Source organism: Spermophilus citellus (assembly GCF_964194105.1).
Source record: "Spermophilus citellus genome assembly, chromosome: 15".
Lineage (NCBI taxonomy): Eukaryota > Metazoa > Chordata > Mammalia > Rodentia > Sciuridae > Spermophilus > Spermophilus citellus.
Genome location: NC_138195.1, coordinates 33,912,508 through 33,930,802, shown reverse-complemented (window position 1 = coordinate 33,930,802; position 18,295 = coordinate 33,912,508). Strand labels below are relative to the sequence as shown.

The following is an 18,295-nucleotide window of genomic DNA, read 5'->3' as shown; positions in this document are numbered from 1 at the left end:
GTGAATGATCACCTGGCAATTTGCACTGTACAACTCATTATTTCCCTTCCTATAAGTCAGTTGCAGAAATGGCCTCAGAGAATTACTTGGTCGTCTATAAATTTTGAAATCATCTTAAAAATACTTTGGGAAACAGGGAGTTAACATCCCCTCCTTTAGAAACTATGAAAATGGTCATAAAAGCCTCAGATAAAAAATTAATAGAACTTTTCTAGTCAACTTATAGGTGTAGCACAGAATAGATTTTATTATAACAAGTGTAGTTTCAACTTTAATAGGTGGTCATTATTTAACCATCAGCTCTACAGATTATTGCCATCATAAATACCTTTGGTTTAAGGGAACTAGTGTAATGTCAATGATATGCAAGACTTGAGAGGGAATCTAGGAAGTATGAAATGTCATTTATATACCCTGAGAGCAGTCAGAAATTCTTACAGAGTAGTATTTAAAGACAAATGTAAACAATATTAACTGGAGGAAAGGCAACATAAATTTTCAACAGGGCAAGAACAGCCAGCTTTTTAAATAGTGGTAGCTAACATTTATTGAGTATTCATCATGGGCAAGGTATGAGAAATTTCATATGTATTATGCAAAGTAATCCTCACAACAATCAAAATAATATGCTTTCTACCATTTTAAAGAAAATAAGACTGAGACATAGAAATATTAAATAACTTGTCCAATATCACCCAACTTGTACATGAAGTTCTGCAAGGGGTAATGTTTTAGAACAAAGCAGAGTCAATAAGTATAACATATTTGGGGATTCAAGAAGTCTACAGCATAGTTTTCATATCTAGATTGAAAACAAAACCAAACAATCACTTCATGGTCTTTTGGCTAAAATCAAGTGTAAAATAAAACCAATGATTGGGCCATGAACATAAAATTCACTTAAAAGTATGTACCAAAGGGCAGAGTCAAATTAAATAGCTTTTATATGGACCAGTCAGTACCAATCCTTGCAAACAGATCCTGGATTAATCTTATTTTACATTTCAGAAATGACACAGAAGAGGAAGTACAGAAGTCTAAGTTTGCAAATGATGTTGACATCTTCCAATGAGTAAAAAACACAAAGCAACCCCAGAGCCAACTCACAAACAGTTGTAGATACCTAAACTGTGGGTCAGGAGGTAATGGAGTTAAAGAAAATTAATCTTCAACTCTTCTTTTCTAGATAAAACTACTTTTAACAAATAGTAAGCACTAAAATACTAGTTCGAGAGTGGATCTCATTTTTGTAGCTGAATAGAATATTCTGATAGAACAGAAAAGCCAAGAAAAGAGTGTGCACCTTTAGGAAGTGATTGCAAAACATTCCTATGGTTATAACCATCTTGTAATTAGTTTATAAAACATCCCAGGCCTGTAGTTTTTAAAATATTAACTTTTAAATTTGAGATGATTATACATCCACATGTTATCATAAGAAATAACAGAGAGATTCCTTGTCCACTTTTGCCACTTTGATCTAGTTTGCCTCAGTGGTAACATTTTGCAAGACTATATAACTTCTGCCATATTTATGAATAAAATTCTACTAATAGACTCCATCTGGAATACTCTTGCAAGTCAGATAATATAATCAAAACAAGTGCAGAGGCCTACAGATAGTTCAAATCAGTGGAGCTGAAATGAAACTGGGAACAATGGTGCTGCAATAGGCTAATCAACCACAAATCTAGGTCTTTATGAATTTTAAAAGTAACTTTCAAAACATTAATTATATGACATGTATATAGTGTATATTGACATATTTTCAAATTATAAAATATTAGAAATATGGGGACTTCACACTTAGGCTACTTGGTAAACAGCAAGTGGTAAAGAGTTTAGACTATGCAGTCAGAGTGGGGAATTCCCCACTTGGACCTATCCCGTTTCCTCCAACCCCTCCACTAATCTGTAGTCATGGCACCTTCAGCAAATTGACTTTCCAAGTTTATTTCATCTTCTTTAATGTGAGGATAATAATGAAACCTACCTCATAGTATTCTTATGAGAATAACGTATGAAAATGCATGCAACCATTTCTGATACAAGCCAGGAGGTCATCTAATTTTGTCATTCATTTAAAAGCTATTTAATGAGGTGTTTCTAAACATCAGCACTACTGACTTTTGAGATCAGATAATTCCTCCCTGGGGACTGGGTCTAGTCTTATGCATTGTGGGATAGTTAGCAGAATCTCTAGCCAGTACTTACTAGAAGTAGCCAATAGTGCCCACCCCTCAGTAGTGACAAATACTGTCTCCAGATATTGTAGAACGTCTCCAAAGGAGAGGGAAAAACAATAACAACAGTAATAACAAATCATAAACTCCAATTGAAACCATCATTTTAAAGGAACCAACTTAGGACAAACAAATGAAGTTCTATTTTCCACAGTAGTGGCTATTTTTTTAGTAAAATAACAAGTGGTGCATAGTGAAAATGTAGAAAGATCCAAAAAGGGTTTGAAATCACATAAACACACACACACAAAAAAAAAACAGTCCATAAAGTTTCTAAAATATATTTGGTGATTCTGTGTACTCCTGAGTTTGGAGACTCTGTTCTTACTGACTTTCAAAGTCTCACTAGGGCAGCTCACCAAAAGGATGAAAAACCAAGGTATGGATAATCGGCCCCACCCTAGAAGGATACTTGAGATGCTTTCCTGTTCTAGAAATCCAATTATAAAGTTTTCTGCAACAAGAATATATTTCATGTTATCCCTAGTATGGCACTGTGTTCTGGAGAGTGTGTCTGAACCTTCTTGCATGTCAGAGTCACCAGGGGAGCTGCCAACAGAGATTCTCAGCCCTCAGAGTTTTATTAGTTTTATTTTTATTCTCCACTTTAGAAAGTAAAATTAAAGTTCATTTCTAATTATTAATTTATAAATTATTTAATAGTTATTATTAATAATTTCACTTTTAACAAAGTAAAAATTAAAGTATATTCCCAATTAATTGGAAACTACTGATCAAGTAGGAAGTTTCTTGAAATACGCGAGAGGTTGGTCAAGTTTTCTTTGACTCTGCCCCACTTCAAATGGATATACTATATTAGTAGTATCTTAACTAAATGAAAAATTCAATCTGAAAATCAAAATTTTAGCCAAAGGAAATTAGAAACTGCTATAAAACTACTGCTTCTAGTAATAGGTCTCAAGTCATCGCTGTTGACAGTTTTTGCTAAACCTTCGTACCATCAATTATCCTTGGTGAGACAGAATAAGAGTTATGCTTAGTCATGTGGAATGTCAAACAGTCCTTCTGCATACTTTGAAAATAGCAGGCAGTTAATATGACAATCCTCATTCCATTTTCCATTCAATGACACCAGAATAGATGCTTACTAATGCCATGGAAGAAACATTTATTTTAGCTATAAGAGGCTGTTGATCCAGTTGGAAGAATTGTTCAGCTTATTATGTAGGTTTCTGTCTCAGTCAGTTTAGGTTGCTATAACAAACTACCATAGACTGCTAGCTTATACAAAGGAGAAATTTACTTTATACATTTCTGGAGGCTGGAAGTCTGAGGTCAGTATGCCAGCATGGTCAAGTTCTGCTGAGGATCCTCTCTCAGATTGCAGATGGCCGACTTCTTATTGTATTCTCACATGTCAGAAAGAGAGCCAACAAGCTTTCTGGACTCTTTTCATGATGGCAGTGATCCCATTTATGAAGGCTCCATTCTTATGACCTAATTACAACCCCAAGGCCCCACATCTAAGTACCATCACACTGGGGATTAGATTTCAACATATGAATTCTGTGGGGACACACAGATTCAGTCTAGGAGTTTCTATCTCACAGTATGTGGTTTGCAACCTCTTGACTAGTGGATCCCAATACTCAGGAGTGTTTATGAAATATGAAGAATCCAGGACTTCTACCTCTGACTGTTAATGAAGCCTGAGAATCTCCACAATCACCAAAAAGCTCTTCCAACATAATGGGTGAGAAGGTTCTAGAACATTATTGAAAACACAAGGTCCCCATGGGGTGCCATGAAGAGAACTACTTTTAAGTTACTATAATATATTACAGACTTATGATCATTTGTGTTAGTATTATATGAACACCCTCTTGGCAGGGACTTACCCATCAAAATCCCCACAGTTTCAAGGTATTAAAAAAGAATCACTCAAAATAATCTGTTTAGAGACCCCCAAGTTAGAAACAGCTGATCTGAGCATACATTTCTTCCTGCTGAAACACACATGGATTAGAAAATGTATGGACTTCCTATAAGAATGCACACATTTTAGAAACCAGCGAGACCAAACCATCCCATATTTTCAATCAAGAAAGTATCTTACAAATGCCTGTCACTTTGACAATGTCTCTGCCAAATGACATATGCCTTAGATCTCTGAAAACAACAAGTTTTCTAGATGTTTCTAGAGTCTAGTGCTCTAAGATTCTCTTAAAAGGGCTCTGAGATAACTCAAATTTATCTACATTTTGGAAAATCCAGCATCCAAATCACAAGCCTCCTCAGTAAGAAGCCTTTTGCCCATTTCTGACATTTGATACTTAACATGAACTGTATGGCTGTCTCCTTCATGCTAGCAACCACACCACAAACCGGTATTTATTTTCATTTTAGAAAGAGTGTTAATAAGCTTTTAACATCATGTCCAGCCAGAATGAGAAAACGCAAAAGTATTATTGATATTTAGAAATAAAAGTCATGATTTAAATTTTATATATATATAGATAGATAGATATAGATATAGATATCCAACATGCAACAAATATTGAACCCTCTTTGCTAGATACTACTATAGCTAATCCAAAATATCAGATAATTCTGAACTTAATGAGGATCTGGCTTGAGACTTCTTTATGTATTTTGTCTGCTATTTGTTTGGAGAAGGTAGAATATGAGGTTGTGGGAGAGAAAAAGGACATTGTCAAATACCCTAACTTAAACCCCTGATCAGGGCCTCACCCAATTTTTGCATTTCATCCAAACAGAGCAATAGCATTCACAATACAACAAGGACAGCCAACTTCCCAACAATGTGTATCCATAGTAATTGACCATTTGCAGTAATGTCATACTAGGAGGCCTTCCTTAGTGTCCTTACTATAACTAGTATTATTTCAAAAGTCACCTTAAAGATTTAATGAAACATACATAAAGTGCTTAAATAGTTCTTAGATCATAAAAAGGTTTAAATAAAAATAGTAACTACTCTTGTTGTTCCTATTAGCCACTATTATTAGTAATATACATCTCAACACTGGCCTGCTTAGACCACCTGGGACTGTTTTAAACAGTAGTGTTTTAAACGTACTATTGCTAATGGTATTGTAATAGATTACCTTTGTAGATCTCTTCCTTCAACTCTTGGAGATTAAGGATGTCTTATAAACAAGCTTACCTAGGTCTATTTCTACTATCTATCCAGAAAGCAGTCTGCAAGACTCTGACCCATTTGTTTTAGAAAACACAAGCTAGGCTCTTATTTCTACTCATATAAATTAGTGCTTCTTTCTGCTCTAAATCTTTCTGGGAGCATTAATTTGTTAACCAATATACCACCCTCAGGATTAAAACTACAGTAACAGAAATAAACTAACATACTTAATCTTGAGATTTTTTTGACACATAAATTAATGCAAAAAATATTGAGACAGAACAAGAATAAAGGATCCAAATGAGTGAATAGTGGAGCACTTATCTCCACTTCTCCTGTCTTGATGGATCATCTTATAAGCATTGAACAAGAAAAAAGGAAGTAGTGTTGAAACTCCCTCAAATATATCAGGAGTTCAAAGACAGACAGCACAGAGCATCTAGGTTCAGTGATATAAAATAATACACCACTCTTTTGTCATAAGAGACCACATAAGAAAACCCAGATGAGAAGGTATATGGGTGATTTCACCTGACACCCATTTAAAAGTCTGAATTTTGGTCTGAGACAGCAGATCTTAATTCCTCCTGTTTCCTCTCAGCGCCTTCTGGGCAACACTTGGGCTCTCACGTATCACCATTTCTTTCAGGGGCCCAGGTGAAAGATGAAGCAGAAAGAGGATGAACTATCTTGAGAGTATGATCTGGGACATCCCCAAACCCTGCCTCTTACCTGCAGAATCTGCCTCATCGGCAGGCACACTTTGGGTTGTCACGGGGGCTGGCTCCTTGATTCCATGCACCTGGGGAGCTTCTTCCTGGTTTGTCAAAAATGCAGAACACAGATCAGATTCCAGAGCTTGAAGCTTCAGCAAGGAATTCTGCCAGCAAAAGCAGAACATCAGGCCAGCTAAGTAGATGCCTAACACACAACGATGGGTCTGCAGCTCCTGCGGGCACCTTTCTCCAGTGCCTGGCAGGAGGGTATCCTGGAATAGCTGCTTCAGAAACAGAGCTGGTTGTGCCTCAGTCAGATGTGCATTATTCCACATGCGGCCTCAGTTCCTGCCTCATTTAAATCCTAATGCATATGGATTATCAGTGACCCATGGGACTGGCGATTGATTTCGTCAGCAAACGACGCTGCATCTGGAGAACCAATCTCAGAAGGTATCTGCTTCCTGAGCACTGAGCCTTTACGCTTTGCAAGTGTTTCATTCATTGTGCTGACATCAGGAGTCGATGACATTAGGCCCCTCCCAGGCTACCATTCATAAAAGCCATCGTCCCTCCAATGCAAAGACTGCAGCAAACCGCAGTGCACAAAGAGTTACTGCTGCAGAGGCTCCCTGGCATCTGGGAGGGGCTTCAGGCTCCCTCATCCACACTGTGGCTGTGAGTGCATCTTTTAAAGTTACTTCTCTCACATGGGATGGCTGCAGCTGTCTTGTATCAAGAACAGGGTGAGAGAGACAATCTTGGTCCCTCCGTTTAACCTAATCACGGAGGGAGAAGCAATTTATCTTTCTTAGCCCCCCAGTACAATCTCCTGCCCACTCCTTTCATTTGTCATTTTCAATTTCTCCCATGTTCTTACTAAGAACAAGTCATACAGACTGACGCACATATCCTGCCATGATGCAGATGCCCAGAAAACTAATTGCCCTAATGAGGTGAAAGTGAGTCATGCCCGAGGCTCTGGCTGGGTGCTGCTCTTTGACAACGGGCAACTCCTGCAGGTCTCAGGAGCTTTTCCGCCCACCTGGTTCCAGTTCCAGCAAGAGCAGCCATAGAGAGCAAAAAAAATGATCCTTTTCCCTCTATAACCTTCCAATATAACCACGCTCCTACTCACATACTACCCTCCACACAGCCAAACACCTTCCTTCACGGCTCTACCCATGCCTCATAGACATCCTTATCCCTATCCCTCACCCATATATCCTACTTCACACACACATACACCGCCTTCATACCCAACCTTACACACCCACAACCTCTACTCCACAAACACCCTAACCCACAAATGGCCCCCTTCTTCTGCCTCACACACATCCTCATCCCTACTCATCATACCCTACCCCATAAACACCCTCATACTCAACTGTCACTCTCACATCATAGTCTACACACATAAAACGCCTCCCCACATTCATATCTACCATACACTCACATACCAACCCCACACTCTTCACCCTGTGACAAATATATACCCCATTCCTGATTGCCCCACATACCTATCTCTCCCTCATAATATCCAGTACCTCACACCAACATCTATTACTTCATATCTTATCCCAGAAACATACACCCCCATATCCCACACATATTCTCATTCTTGGCCTCATGTAAACATACACCCCAACACTTCCTCACACCACAACTACTATCTTCTATTCAATACCAACTCCCACACAGTCAGCCTTAACCCTTCTGTTGACATGAGTAGCTATCAGTCTATACCAGTGTAAAAGCTGTTCACCAAGCAATGTCTTAAATATTAGCTCCTCTGCCACTTGGAAAGCAGTGAGCACCTTCTCTGCCTGCCGGATATGGGGCAGGATCTGAAAAAGTTTTCTACTGCTCAGAGGCTGAGAGAGCACAGCTCAGATGAAGCACCTGCCTAAGACCAGACATTTTATGACTCCCTCCTCCTTCCTGGGAGTTTTCCCAGCAGCTGAGTGCAGGAGCAGGAGCTCGTGAGTGTTAATAGGAGGTATAGAATGAGCAAGGGCATGGAATTTCTGGAAGGATTTAGTAGTTAGTAACCAACCAGATGGCAGGCGAAAAGAATATCTGACAAATTTCCTACTGGAGGGCCTTGAAATTAGAGTGGCCTCTCAGAAAGAGCAAAACTGCTCTGAAAATTTAGAAATAATGCCATGGGAATGTAAAATGGTGCCATCACTATGGGAAAAGTCTGGTGGGCCCTGAAAATATCACAACAAGAATTACCATATAATTCAGCAGTTCCATCACTGGGTATATACCAAAAACAATTGAAAGCAGGGACTTGGACAGTTATTTGTATTACCTATGTTCAAAGCATTTTAACAGCCAATAGGAATATTATGGACTAAATTGTGTCTCTCTAAAATTTATAAGCTGAAGCTCTAACCTCTAATATGATTGTATTTGAAGACAGGACCTTTAAAGAGGTAATACATTTAAACCTAATCCAATATAACTAGTGTCCTCACAAGAAGAGGAAAAGATACCAGGGATGCTCCCACAGAGAGAAGGCCACATGAGGACCCTGTCAGATAGCAAGTATCTATAAGTTAAGGACAGATGTCTTAGGAGAAACCAACATTGCTAACACTCTGATCTTGAAATTCCAACTGTGAAAACATAAGTTTCTGTTGTATAAGTCATCTCATTTATAATATTTTATTAAGGCAGCCCTCAAAAACTAATACAAGAAGGAAGCAACTCAAAATGTTCATGGAAAGGTAAATGGATAAACAAAATGTGGCATACACTTGCAATGGAACATCATTCAGTATTAAAAAGAAAATTCTGACACATAGATAAACTCTGAGGACATTATGTTAAGCAAAATAAGCCCAGTCACAAAAGGATGAATATTGTATAATTCCACTTATGTAAGGTACTTACAATAGTGAATTTCATGAGACAGAAAGTAGAATAGTGGTTGCCCAGGGCTGGCAGTGAGGGAGATGGGGAGTTATTTTTTAATGGGCACCAAGCTTCAGTTGTATGCAATGAAGAGAGATCTGGGGATGAATGGTGAAGATGGTTGCCATCAATATAAATGTACTTAACCCTACTAAAAACATACACTTAAAAGTGGCTAAAATGTCAAGTTTTATATTATATGTATTTTATAGCATTAAAAAATGAAAGATACAAGGGGACAGACCTTTTACCTATAATTCTTTAAAAAATAAAGTTGTGGTACCAGCAGCCTGGCTCAAACTTATATGTGCTCTTTATATTCCTGCAAAATAAAAGAGGGCACAGATTTCAGGTTCCTAAAGAACTTAGAAGGGACATCATCCCTGTTGTGTACTGTGGCTGACTTTGGGCAAGCATCCTGGCTATTCCAAGCCCCAATTTTTCATTTGTAAAAAGAAGCAAAGATAACAGTCATGATGGCATTTGCTATGAGGGCTGCTCAAGAACACAATGAGGGAAGGCAGGCACTTTGCAGAGCCACCAGCATGAGGCCCATCCTCCAGCACTGGATTTCGTGGTGAGTATGAACTTCTCCAAACCCTAGGAGTCAATGGGAAAACCCTGTTCATATAGTAAGGACATACTCCACAGTGACTCTGAAGCCTCCACCTGTTGCTCCACCTCTTAGGTCTCACTTCTGTACCTGCACAGCAAGGACCTCAGGGTAGATGACTTGTAAGTCTCCTTCCAACTTGAAGGGAGAGAAAAAGCAATGTACTGAGGATTGAGACCCAGAATCTGGAACCAATGGGTACTTGGACTATGGAATGGAACAAAGGGTTCATGCAACATGAACATTAAAAAAATCTCATTGCATACAAGTACATTATACTTCATATTCAGAAGCTTCTGAATCCCCTTAGAGAGAGAGGTGTAATTCTGTGACCCCATAATGATTAGAAGTATGAACCAGTTGCTCTCTTCCATCTCCCTCTGCCATTTTCTCCTTCACTTATACTCATCTGAATAGGATTCTGAGTGCCACAGATCTATTTGCATGGCTGATTTGCTTAAAGGAATGGGAAGAGAAAAGAATTGGCAAATGGAACAGGAAAGAGAAGATGAAGGAAGGTCTCAAGAGTCAAGAAGATCTTCAAGTAGAAGATTTCTATAAAGGACAAGAAGACAGAATGGAAGAAACTCTGCAGATCATCAGCCCTCACATCTCAACCCTGTACTGTCCCATTACCTGACGACAACCAGTCTTTTGGCATTACAGGATACTCTTATGTCATCCTGAACAGAAGGTGGGAACTGGGACACCCCATATGGGTAAGGTCCACAACAGGGTACCTTTCTTGATGACCAGGTAACCCAAGGACAGGGGAGGGCAGACTTACCTATGAAGAGTCTATAGCAACTTTGCATGCATGTCTTTCCTATGGACAACAGGAGACTTCTAGCCTGTAGTATCAGGACTGAGCCCCATAGAGTCACACCAAGAAGGTTTATTGGCAGCTCTCACCACACGGGCAGGGGTCATGTCCCTCTGGCAGACATGGTGCTACTGTGCAGTGCTCATGCTTAGGCAGCTTTCAATGCACAAAGAGCCTTACTAGGCTCTAGAGTATGAAACGAACATCAGCCCCTTCCTTATGGTGCCTCTAGTCCAGTGGAAAAATAAGTGAGCAAATGAGTAACAATGACATTTATCATTTTTATAGGGCTATCCAGGAAAGAAATGGTGAGCCCATAAAGAGTGTCAAAACTGCCATTTCACTATTCTGACATGCCTAACTTGTGACCTTTTAATACAAGAATATGCTTTGCCTTCTATAGAAGCATGATGAAGTACCCTACCTCACTTGTGTTCCAAGTGCTACCTCAGTCCATCCCTTCTCGCCCGGGACTTCTATTCCCTGTGAGACTAACTGCCCCAGCCAATCATTCAGATCCAGCCTGCTAACGCTCTTCCAGGTTTATATCCAAAGTCTCCATGGATGGATACCTAGAATCTTTAGAAAAAATGAGTAAGGGCTCATGGATTCAATAAAGAATGATGACTGTCTCCACCTCGTAACTGTCCCATCTGGGTAACAAAAAATGAGAGAGAAGTCCTTGAAACCTACGTGTGGTTTTATAAAAGCTAATTTTTCTCTTTTACATAATGGAGAATATGCTTCTTGTTTTAGAAAATACTCATTTTCTCTTCTCTACAATTACCCAGATCCCACTTTAGTTGGGTTGGGATAGAGAACACCCACACCAGTTGGATGAACTATTTTAGGGTGCATTTGTCTGCAATACACTAGTTGCAGAGCAAGGACAGTTCCCAATTAGTTTCTACAAAAGGGTTTAGTGCCCCTCTTCCATTCCTTTGTCTTTCTAAGAACTGTATGTAGATTCTTTATGGTGATATGAAACAAATCAAACAGGAAATCTGCTTAAAAATTTTGGAATAAAACTTGAGTCCCCAAGTACCCATCTATACCTCTTACTCATGTTCCCCGAGTATAAACACCCCACACCCAACCCCTATACACACAATAGCCTAGACTCTCAGATCTTACTTGCTTGGGGGTCCAGTTTTCATCTAATTATTGAGCCAGTTCTGATTGCCTCATCTAAATGGTGCTTCCCCTAATTTCTCTTAGCACCATGTTTATTTCCCTTTTAACAATCACTACAATGTGTGATTTTATTTATTTGTCTACCTGTTTATGGGCTATTTCCAGCCCCATAAGGGCTAAAACCATTCCCCCTCCGTTCACTGTTGTATCTGAGCACAATAAACGGAAAAAGAGCTAATCAATAAAAAAGACTACCATTATACTTTAGTTTTATTTTTTAGAACTAGTACTTCAGATGGGGAGCTCTGAGTATCTAATTTAATGCCCCCTAGTATCCGTGTTTAGAAATTTTTAAATGTTTTAAAATAAATGAGGAGTTTATAAAACCTGTGAATTTCTAGGGAGGGACCACCACCCCAAAGATTCTGTCTCAGTAGGTCTGGGCAGAGGTCATCTTGACTTAAGACATCCAAGGTTTATGCTTTGAAAAACATTGCCCTATTCTCTTAGGCCACTTTAAATGCTACCATGGTTTTCTGCTTAGCTTTACCTGCCCGGGGACAACAGCTTTCCTCTGAGATCTAGCCCTTTACAACTCTGTTTTCTCTTGCCTGGCTTCTTTTGAGACCTGGACCTCCACACCAAGAAGTACAAAGTGCTGAGAATCCAGACAGGATTGCCTCCTGAACTACTGCTGCTGAACTCTAGATGTTTTTCAGTATGTACGTTCCCCAAAAGACTAAGAATGGAACTACCATATGACCCACCTATACCACTCCTTGATATTTATCCTAAAGAATTAAAGTCAACATGATACAGCAATGAATGTATATCCATGGTTATAGCAGTATAATTCACAATAGCCAAATGAGGGAAGCAGCCTACATGACCATCAATGGATGAAATGATAGAGAAAATGATATATACACAATGGAGTTTGACTCAGCTACAAAAAAAAGTGAAATTATATCATCACCAGGAGAATGGATGGAACTCAAGAAATTATATAAAGTGAAATAAACCAAACTCACAAGGTCAAGTTTTGTATGTTTTCTCTCATATGTGGAAACTAGAGAGGAAAGAGGTAAAGAAAGGCAGGGTGGGAGTCCTTCAAGAAAATTTAAGGGAATTCAGTAGATTAGTAGAGTAGAGGCAAAGGATTAGGGAGAAGGAGAAGAGGGAAAGGGAAAATTCTGGGGAATAATAGTGGCCAAATTATACTATTATATTGTGTGCATAAATGAATATGTAACAATGAATCCCACTATTATTTATAATTATAGTGCATCAATAAATATATGGAAAAATACATCACCAAGTGAGAGCTTGTTAGAAAACAAACAGAATCTCTCCTGGACATTTTATCACAGAATGGAAAAAAAAAAAAAGAAAACTTAAAATCTCTTTGTTCTCATGTTTATCCTTTTGCCACAAAATCATGAAAACTGCAACACAGGCTGACCCCTGAGGGCCACGAAACTGGACAGTGCCTTTTCCATATTCCAATGAGAGAGCAGGGAATCCATAGCACAAAGAAGAAAAAATAAAAGAATGAGAAACAAGAGAAATGACCAAGATGCATGAAGAAAAGCAAGCAGGGGTCCCTGGGACAAAATCACAGGGGAGTTGGGTAGATGGGTAATGGCAAGCAGAAGATAAACACAGGTGTATCGGCTATGGCAAGTCTTTCCACATCTTTTCTGCTCAACCCAATACCTGTGATGTTTCTCCAACTTAATTCTCAGGCAAGGAAGAACAGGGGGCAGCAGTTGTCACGGCTGCCACCTTTTCTGCCAATACCTCTCTAACGAATCTCCTGGGGGTGAGGGCTACAGACCTGGTTCCCCTGGAAACGAGAAGTCAGTGGACAGTTGCTTCTGAATGATGGGGCAGAATAAAGCAGGCCTGGAAGCAGTTAAGAATTTATTTTCTGTGTAGTTCATTGCACTGGGAATGAGAGCCAGGACTCTCATCATGACTGTTGGCTACAGGACATCCTTGTTGACACTGACAGCAAAAGTTGGCTAAAATTAAATGAATCATAGGACACTGTTCTAGCTGAGAAAGACACCTTGGTAAGGGAATAAGGTTACTTTATCTCAACTTCAAAAAAACATGCCAGAAAATGCCAAGTGGCATCCTGCAGTGGTCCAGCAGAGAAGAAAATTAACCTGGAGATCATGTTACCAGGGATCAGCATCCAATTACTCATCTTCTGTGAACAGGATTCCCCGTTTCAAAGTGGGAAATATGGCCCATGTCTAGCAAGAATCTTAATATAAACCCCAAGCTCATGGTGAGTAGTTCAGGAAAGAATAAAGGCCCCAAGCTAGACAAATGAGACTCATGTATGAAACTTTTAGAATGTTTTAGTTTTAGAACTAAAATGAACAGCTTCTGATTCCACTGTGTGGTAGGCAGGACCCAAAAGATGACCCCCAAGATTCCTATACCTGGTTATTCAATCAAACACTATTCTAGGTACTGTTCTGATGGATTTTTGCAAATCTAATCAATCCCTAAACATTTGACCCAATACAGAGATTATTTGAATGAGCCTGGCCCAATAAGATGAGCTTTTTAAAAAGTGGAGTTTTTCTAACTGGTAGCAGAAGACGACATCAGAGAGGTTCAAAACAAGAGAAGGCTTTAGTGTACTGTGGCTGGCTCAAAGGTGAAGGTAGCCTTGTGAGTAAAAATGTGGCCACCTTTGAAAGTTGAGAGTAACCCACCTGATAAGCAGCTAGGGGACAGCAGACACAGTCCTACAACTACAAGAAACCACTTGAATGAGCTTGGATGTGGACCCTTCTCCAGAAACTACCGATAAGAAGCCATCTGAGACAATGCCTTGATTTCAATTTTGTGAGACTCTAAGCAGAGAACATGGTTGAGGGCACCCAGATTTTTATGTACATAACTGTGACCCAGTAAGTGGGTAGTTAAAGCTACTAAACTTTTGATAATTTGTTACACAGCAATTGAAAACATATATGCTAGAATTACCTGATGAAAGAATAATGTGTCACTAGAAAGGGGCTAACCTCCAATATAGTGGCTAGAGAGAGGCTAACTTTCCAGTTTAAGGAAAAAGAGCCCAGAGATAGAGATGGATCTCTATAACAAGTATTTAATCCCTGGTTCTACACATGCTTGGAGCCTATTCCAATGCCAAACTTTAAAGTGTGTGCCAATAAAAAAAAACCCAACACCAACAACAAAAACTCAATCCTGAACTAAGGCCCAATCCCATAGACTATGTAGGCATTGAAAAAAGCAATAAAGCAAAAAAAAAAAAAAAAAAAAAAAAAAAAAAAAAAAAAAAAAAAAAAAAACACTGCTGTCTATTCTTATAGAAATAATAATATTCAGCCAAGTTGGGAGTGTCAAGGGGCTAGAGAAGACTTGATAGACGATTTTCCCAAAACTCAAATAATTTTTAGGGAGAGAGACATTTCAATCAAAACACTGAATACATCCAATTCTTCATATTTTTTTGGTTTTCACATCCAACTGCAAATAGAAAAGTTTAAAAAAATAGACTGAATGGGTACAGAATTGTTTTGTTATATTAGCAGTGCAGTATAAGAATATTTAAATAGTATTCACTTTGTATTAGCTGATTATAAGTAATCTAGACATGATTTATAGTATGCAGGAGTATGTGCATAACTTACAAATACTATTCCATTTTATAGGATGGATTTGGGGATCTGAGGGTGTTCTGAAAAAAAATACCTCCAGTATACTGAGGGGTGATTATCATTTTGAGGTCTGCTATGGCTTGATGAAAACGTATCTCTATGATAAACTACAAATGATAATAATAAGACAACCTCGTCTTCCTCATGGAGACACACACAGATAGATAAAGTCTCAAATAGGAAACTATAAATGTGTAAATTATTTTACTTTTAACAAAAATATTAAAAGATTCTTCACAGTTTTAAGAGGAAGAAGATATCTAATATTGAGGCTGATGTTAAGCTATTGTGCCTGCATAATTAACAAATAAAGGGTAACAGTATTATGTGAAAGAAAGATTAACATTTAATATTTGGTGAAAAATAATCTCTTTCATACTCAAACACAAACAGATGCTGCCTTTGTATGAGAAGTAGTAAGATTACAGTTTAAAATGGCTATTAATAGTAGGTCATTAAGTATTTGTATCATGCCAGTAATTTATCACTTTTGCTTTTTATAACATAGGCTATTTATGAAAATTCCTAATAGTTTTGCCCCTTTATGGTAGAAGCTCAATGAAAATATTGCCCAGCACACTCTGACCATAAGCATCTTCTCTATGTATGCTTTTCACCAAACACTGAGTGAGGATTACGCACACAAACCTGGAAGTCTCCCACCTATTTTTGATAAAGTCAAACTTCAAAGCAGCCGCAAAACTATAATAAATCTCTAGGACATCCTGCAAGGTCATTAACACCCCAAATGTTTAAACTCTATTCTCTAAGCTCAAAAAACTACCCACAATGAAGTCCTCAAAATAAAGTAACACTAATAGTCTTCCCATTCAAGAGCTGATACTAGCCTCCATCAGGAGGCATTCAGAAAAGGAGCACAGACATGGTATCAAACTTGTGACAAGGTGAAGTGGCATAGCTCATGTGGCTGTCAGCTTTTCTCAAGAATGGTAGGTGTGACTAGAATTTTCTTCACTTTCACAAACCACTCCTTTCATCCTCTCTACTTCACAGAGTGAGGCAAAAGGAAGAAGAATGGGAAGCACGGGTTATTACCATTACCCTTTGACCTTAGCTGTTGAGTCCACTAATTTCTCCTTCCCTAGAAAAGACAATACCATCCTCTTGTTTTCTATAACCTGGATGTCTATAACTCAGAAACTTCTATCTCGATTGGTTTCTTAATCTCTACCTGTAGCCCCCTTCCATATTTAGTTTCTTTAACGTCCACATTGATGTCTATGCTAATATCTGGTCACATAATTCCTCAATAACAATGGTACTAAATATGTCTAGCTACCTCAGCAGGTTGCTGTGAACTAATCCCCATTTCTTCCATCTCTTCTTATCATACCCTGGAAGAGAGCTTATTCTGTCCTTCTAATTACATTAAAGTTCTGGTGTCTCCTATGTTCTTAAGATCAGTTGCCTCAGACTTCTAAACTCATGGGAACCATATGTGGGGAAATAGGCAGCTAGTATCATCACAGTTTTATTCTGGAGACACAAAATGACAATATATGTACCTAAAAGTGTTTCCCTCCAGGACATTTTAAGTCTTGGCTACTCTAGAATCATCACCAGTAAAGGTGAAAGGTTTATTGTCAGGCAAAAACTAATGCAGAGTTTATTCACTTTTCCATTCCAAGACTAAGCATCTGCTTCACTGTATTTGACACATCTCTCTTGGGTAAGTCCATTATGCCATGGAAAAACATTTTTTCTCCAGATTTATAAGCCAACTTTGTATGCCTGGAGAAGATAAAATATAGTATTGGTCCATGCCAGCTAACAAGTCTCAAAGGGGGTGGTAAATAAGGAACCCATGTAAGGGCAGCAAAGACAAACTTCTCTTCAGAGACTGGTTGCCTAATGAATAACCTTATGTTTAGCATCCTGAAATTTTACCCAAAAAATGGAATATTACTCAGCATTAAAAGAGAATAAAATCATGGCATTTGCAGGTAAATAGATGGAGCTGGGGAATATCCTGCTAACTAAGACAATCCCAAAGAACCAAAGACCAAATGTTTTCTCTGATATGTGGATGCTGATCCATAATGGGGGTGGGAGGTGGGGGGAGCATGGAAGGAATGGAGAAAGTTTAGATAGGAAAAAAAGGGGAGGAAGGGAAAGGGAGGGGGGCAAGGGAGTAGGAAAGATGGTGGAATGAGATGTACATCTTTACCCTAAGTATATGTATGAAGACACAAATGGCGTGACTCTACTTGGTGTACAACCAAAGCCATGAAAAGTTGTGCTCTATATGTGTACTATGAACTGGAATGCATTCTGCTGTTATGTATAACAAATTTGTATAAATAAAATTTAAATGTGACATGGAAACAAACTCTTCTCCAGCCAACACTTGCTTTATTCAAAGTTAAGTGGAGAATATCTTTCACAGTATCTATGAGATTTTAAAAAAATGAGCACGGGAATTGATCACAGGGACCAGGGACACTTCTGAGGTGATCGTCTCTTTTTATAGAATAACATAAAAGTTGAGCAAATATAATGCAGAATCAGAGAGAAAGCTCAAATTGACCCAGAGTTTTTTTTCAAATCCTAAATTACTCCCAATTCTTCATTTATGAAAATGTGAATGTGACCTGTCCTTCCCCATTGATAAATAATTATGTAAGCACAGGTAGCTTTTATAGCTCTATTTACTACTCACTTCCCTCAACTAGGCCTTCATAGGGCTGAACTTGAGGTGGCCTTATTATAAGTAACTCTGGGATACTGTGACTCATCCCTTCCCAGATGGGAACATATGACTAAATTCTACAAAAACTGAGAAAATCAAAAAATGAGTAGAATCAAGAAGTATTAAATCTGAAGGGGTTCTTGGAATTAACCCAATCCATAACCTCTTCCCCAATTTTACAAATGTAAACTGAGTTGATGTGACGTGTGCTGGGTAGTCAGGAATTGGTTCAAGGGTCCAATTAGGCATGTTTGCTTAGGGAAAGGGAGATCAAGAAGTTTGTTTATATATCTGTAATTTCTCTTA

At 38.5% G+C, this 18,295-nt stretch overlaps 1 protein-coding gene across 3 annotated transcripts in view; it reads right to left on the bottom strand.

The window, feature by feature from the left end:
• The window catches only part of FAM13C (family with sequence similarity 13 member C), a 118,650-nt gene that overhangs the window by 30,029 nt on the left and 70,326 nt on the right, over positions 1-18,295 (bottom strand). For all 3 annotated transcript variants that reach the window (XM_081267905.1, XM_081267903.1, XM_081267904.1), the window contains one exon: positions 6,100-6,184. In XM_081267905.1, the coding sequence (XP_081124031.1) occupies positions 6,100-6,184 (85 nt within the window). The remainder of the gene's footprint in view (positions 1-6,099; positions 6,185-18,295) is intronic.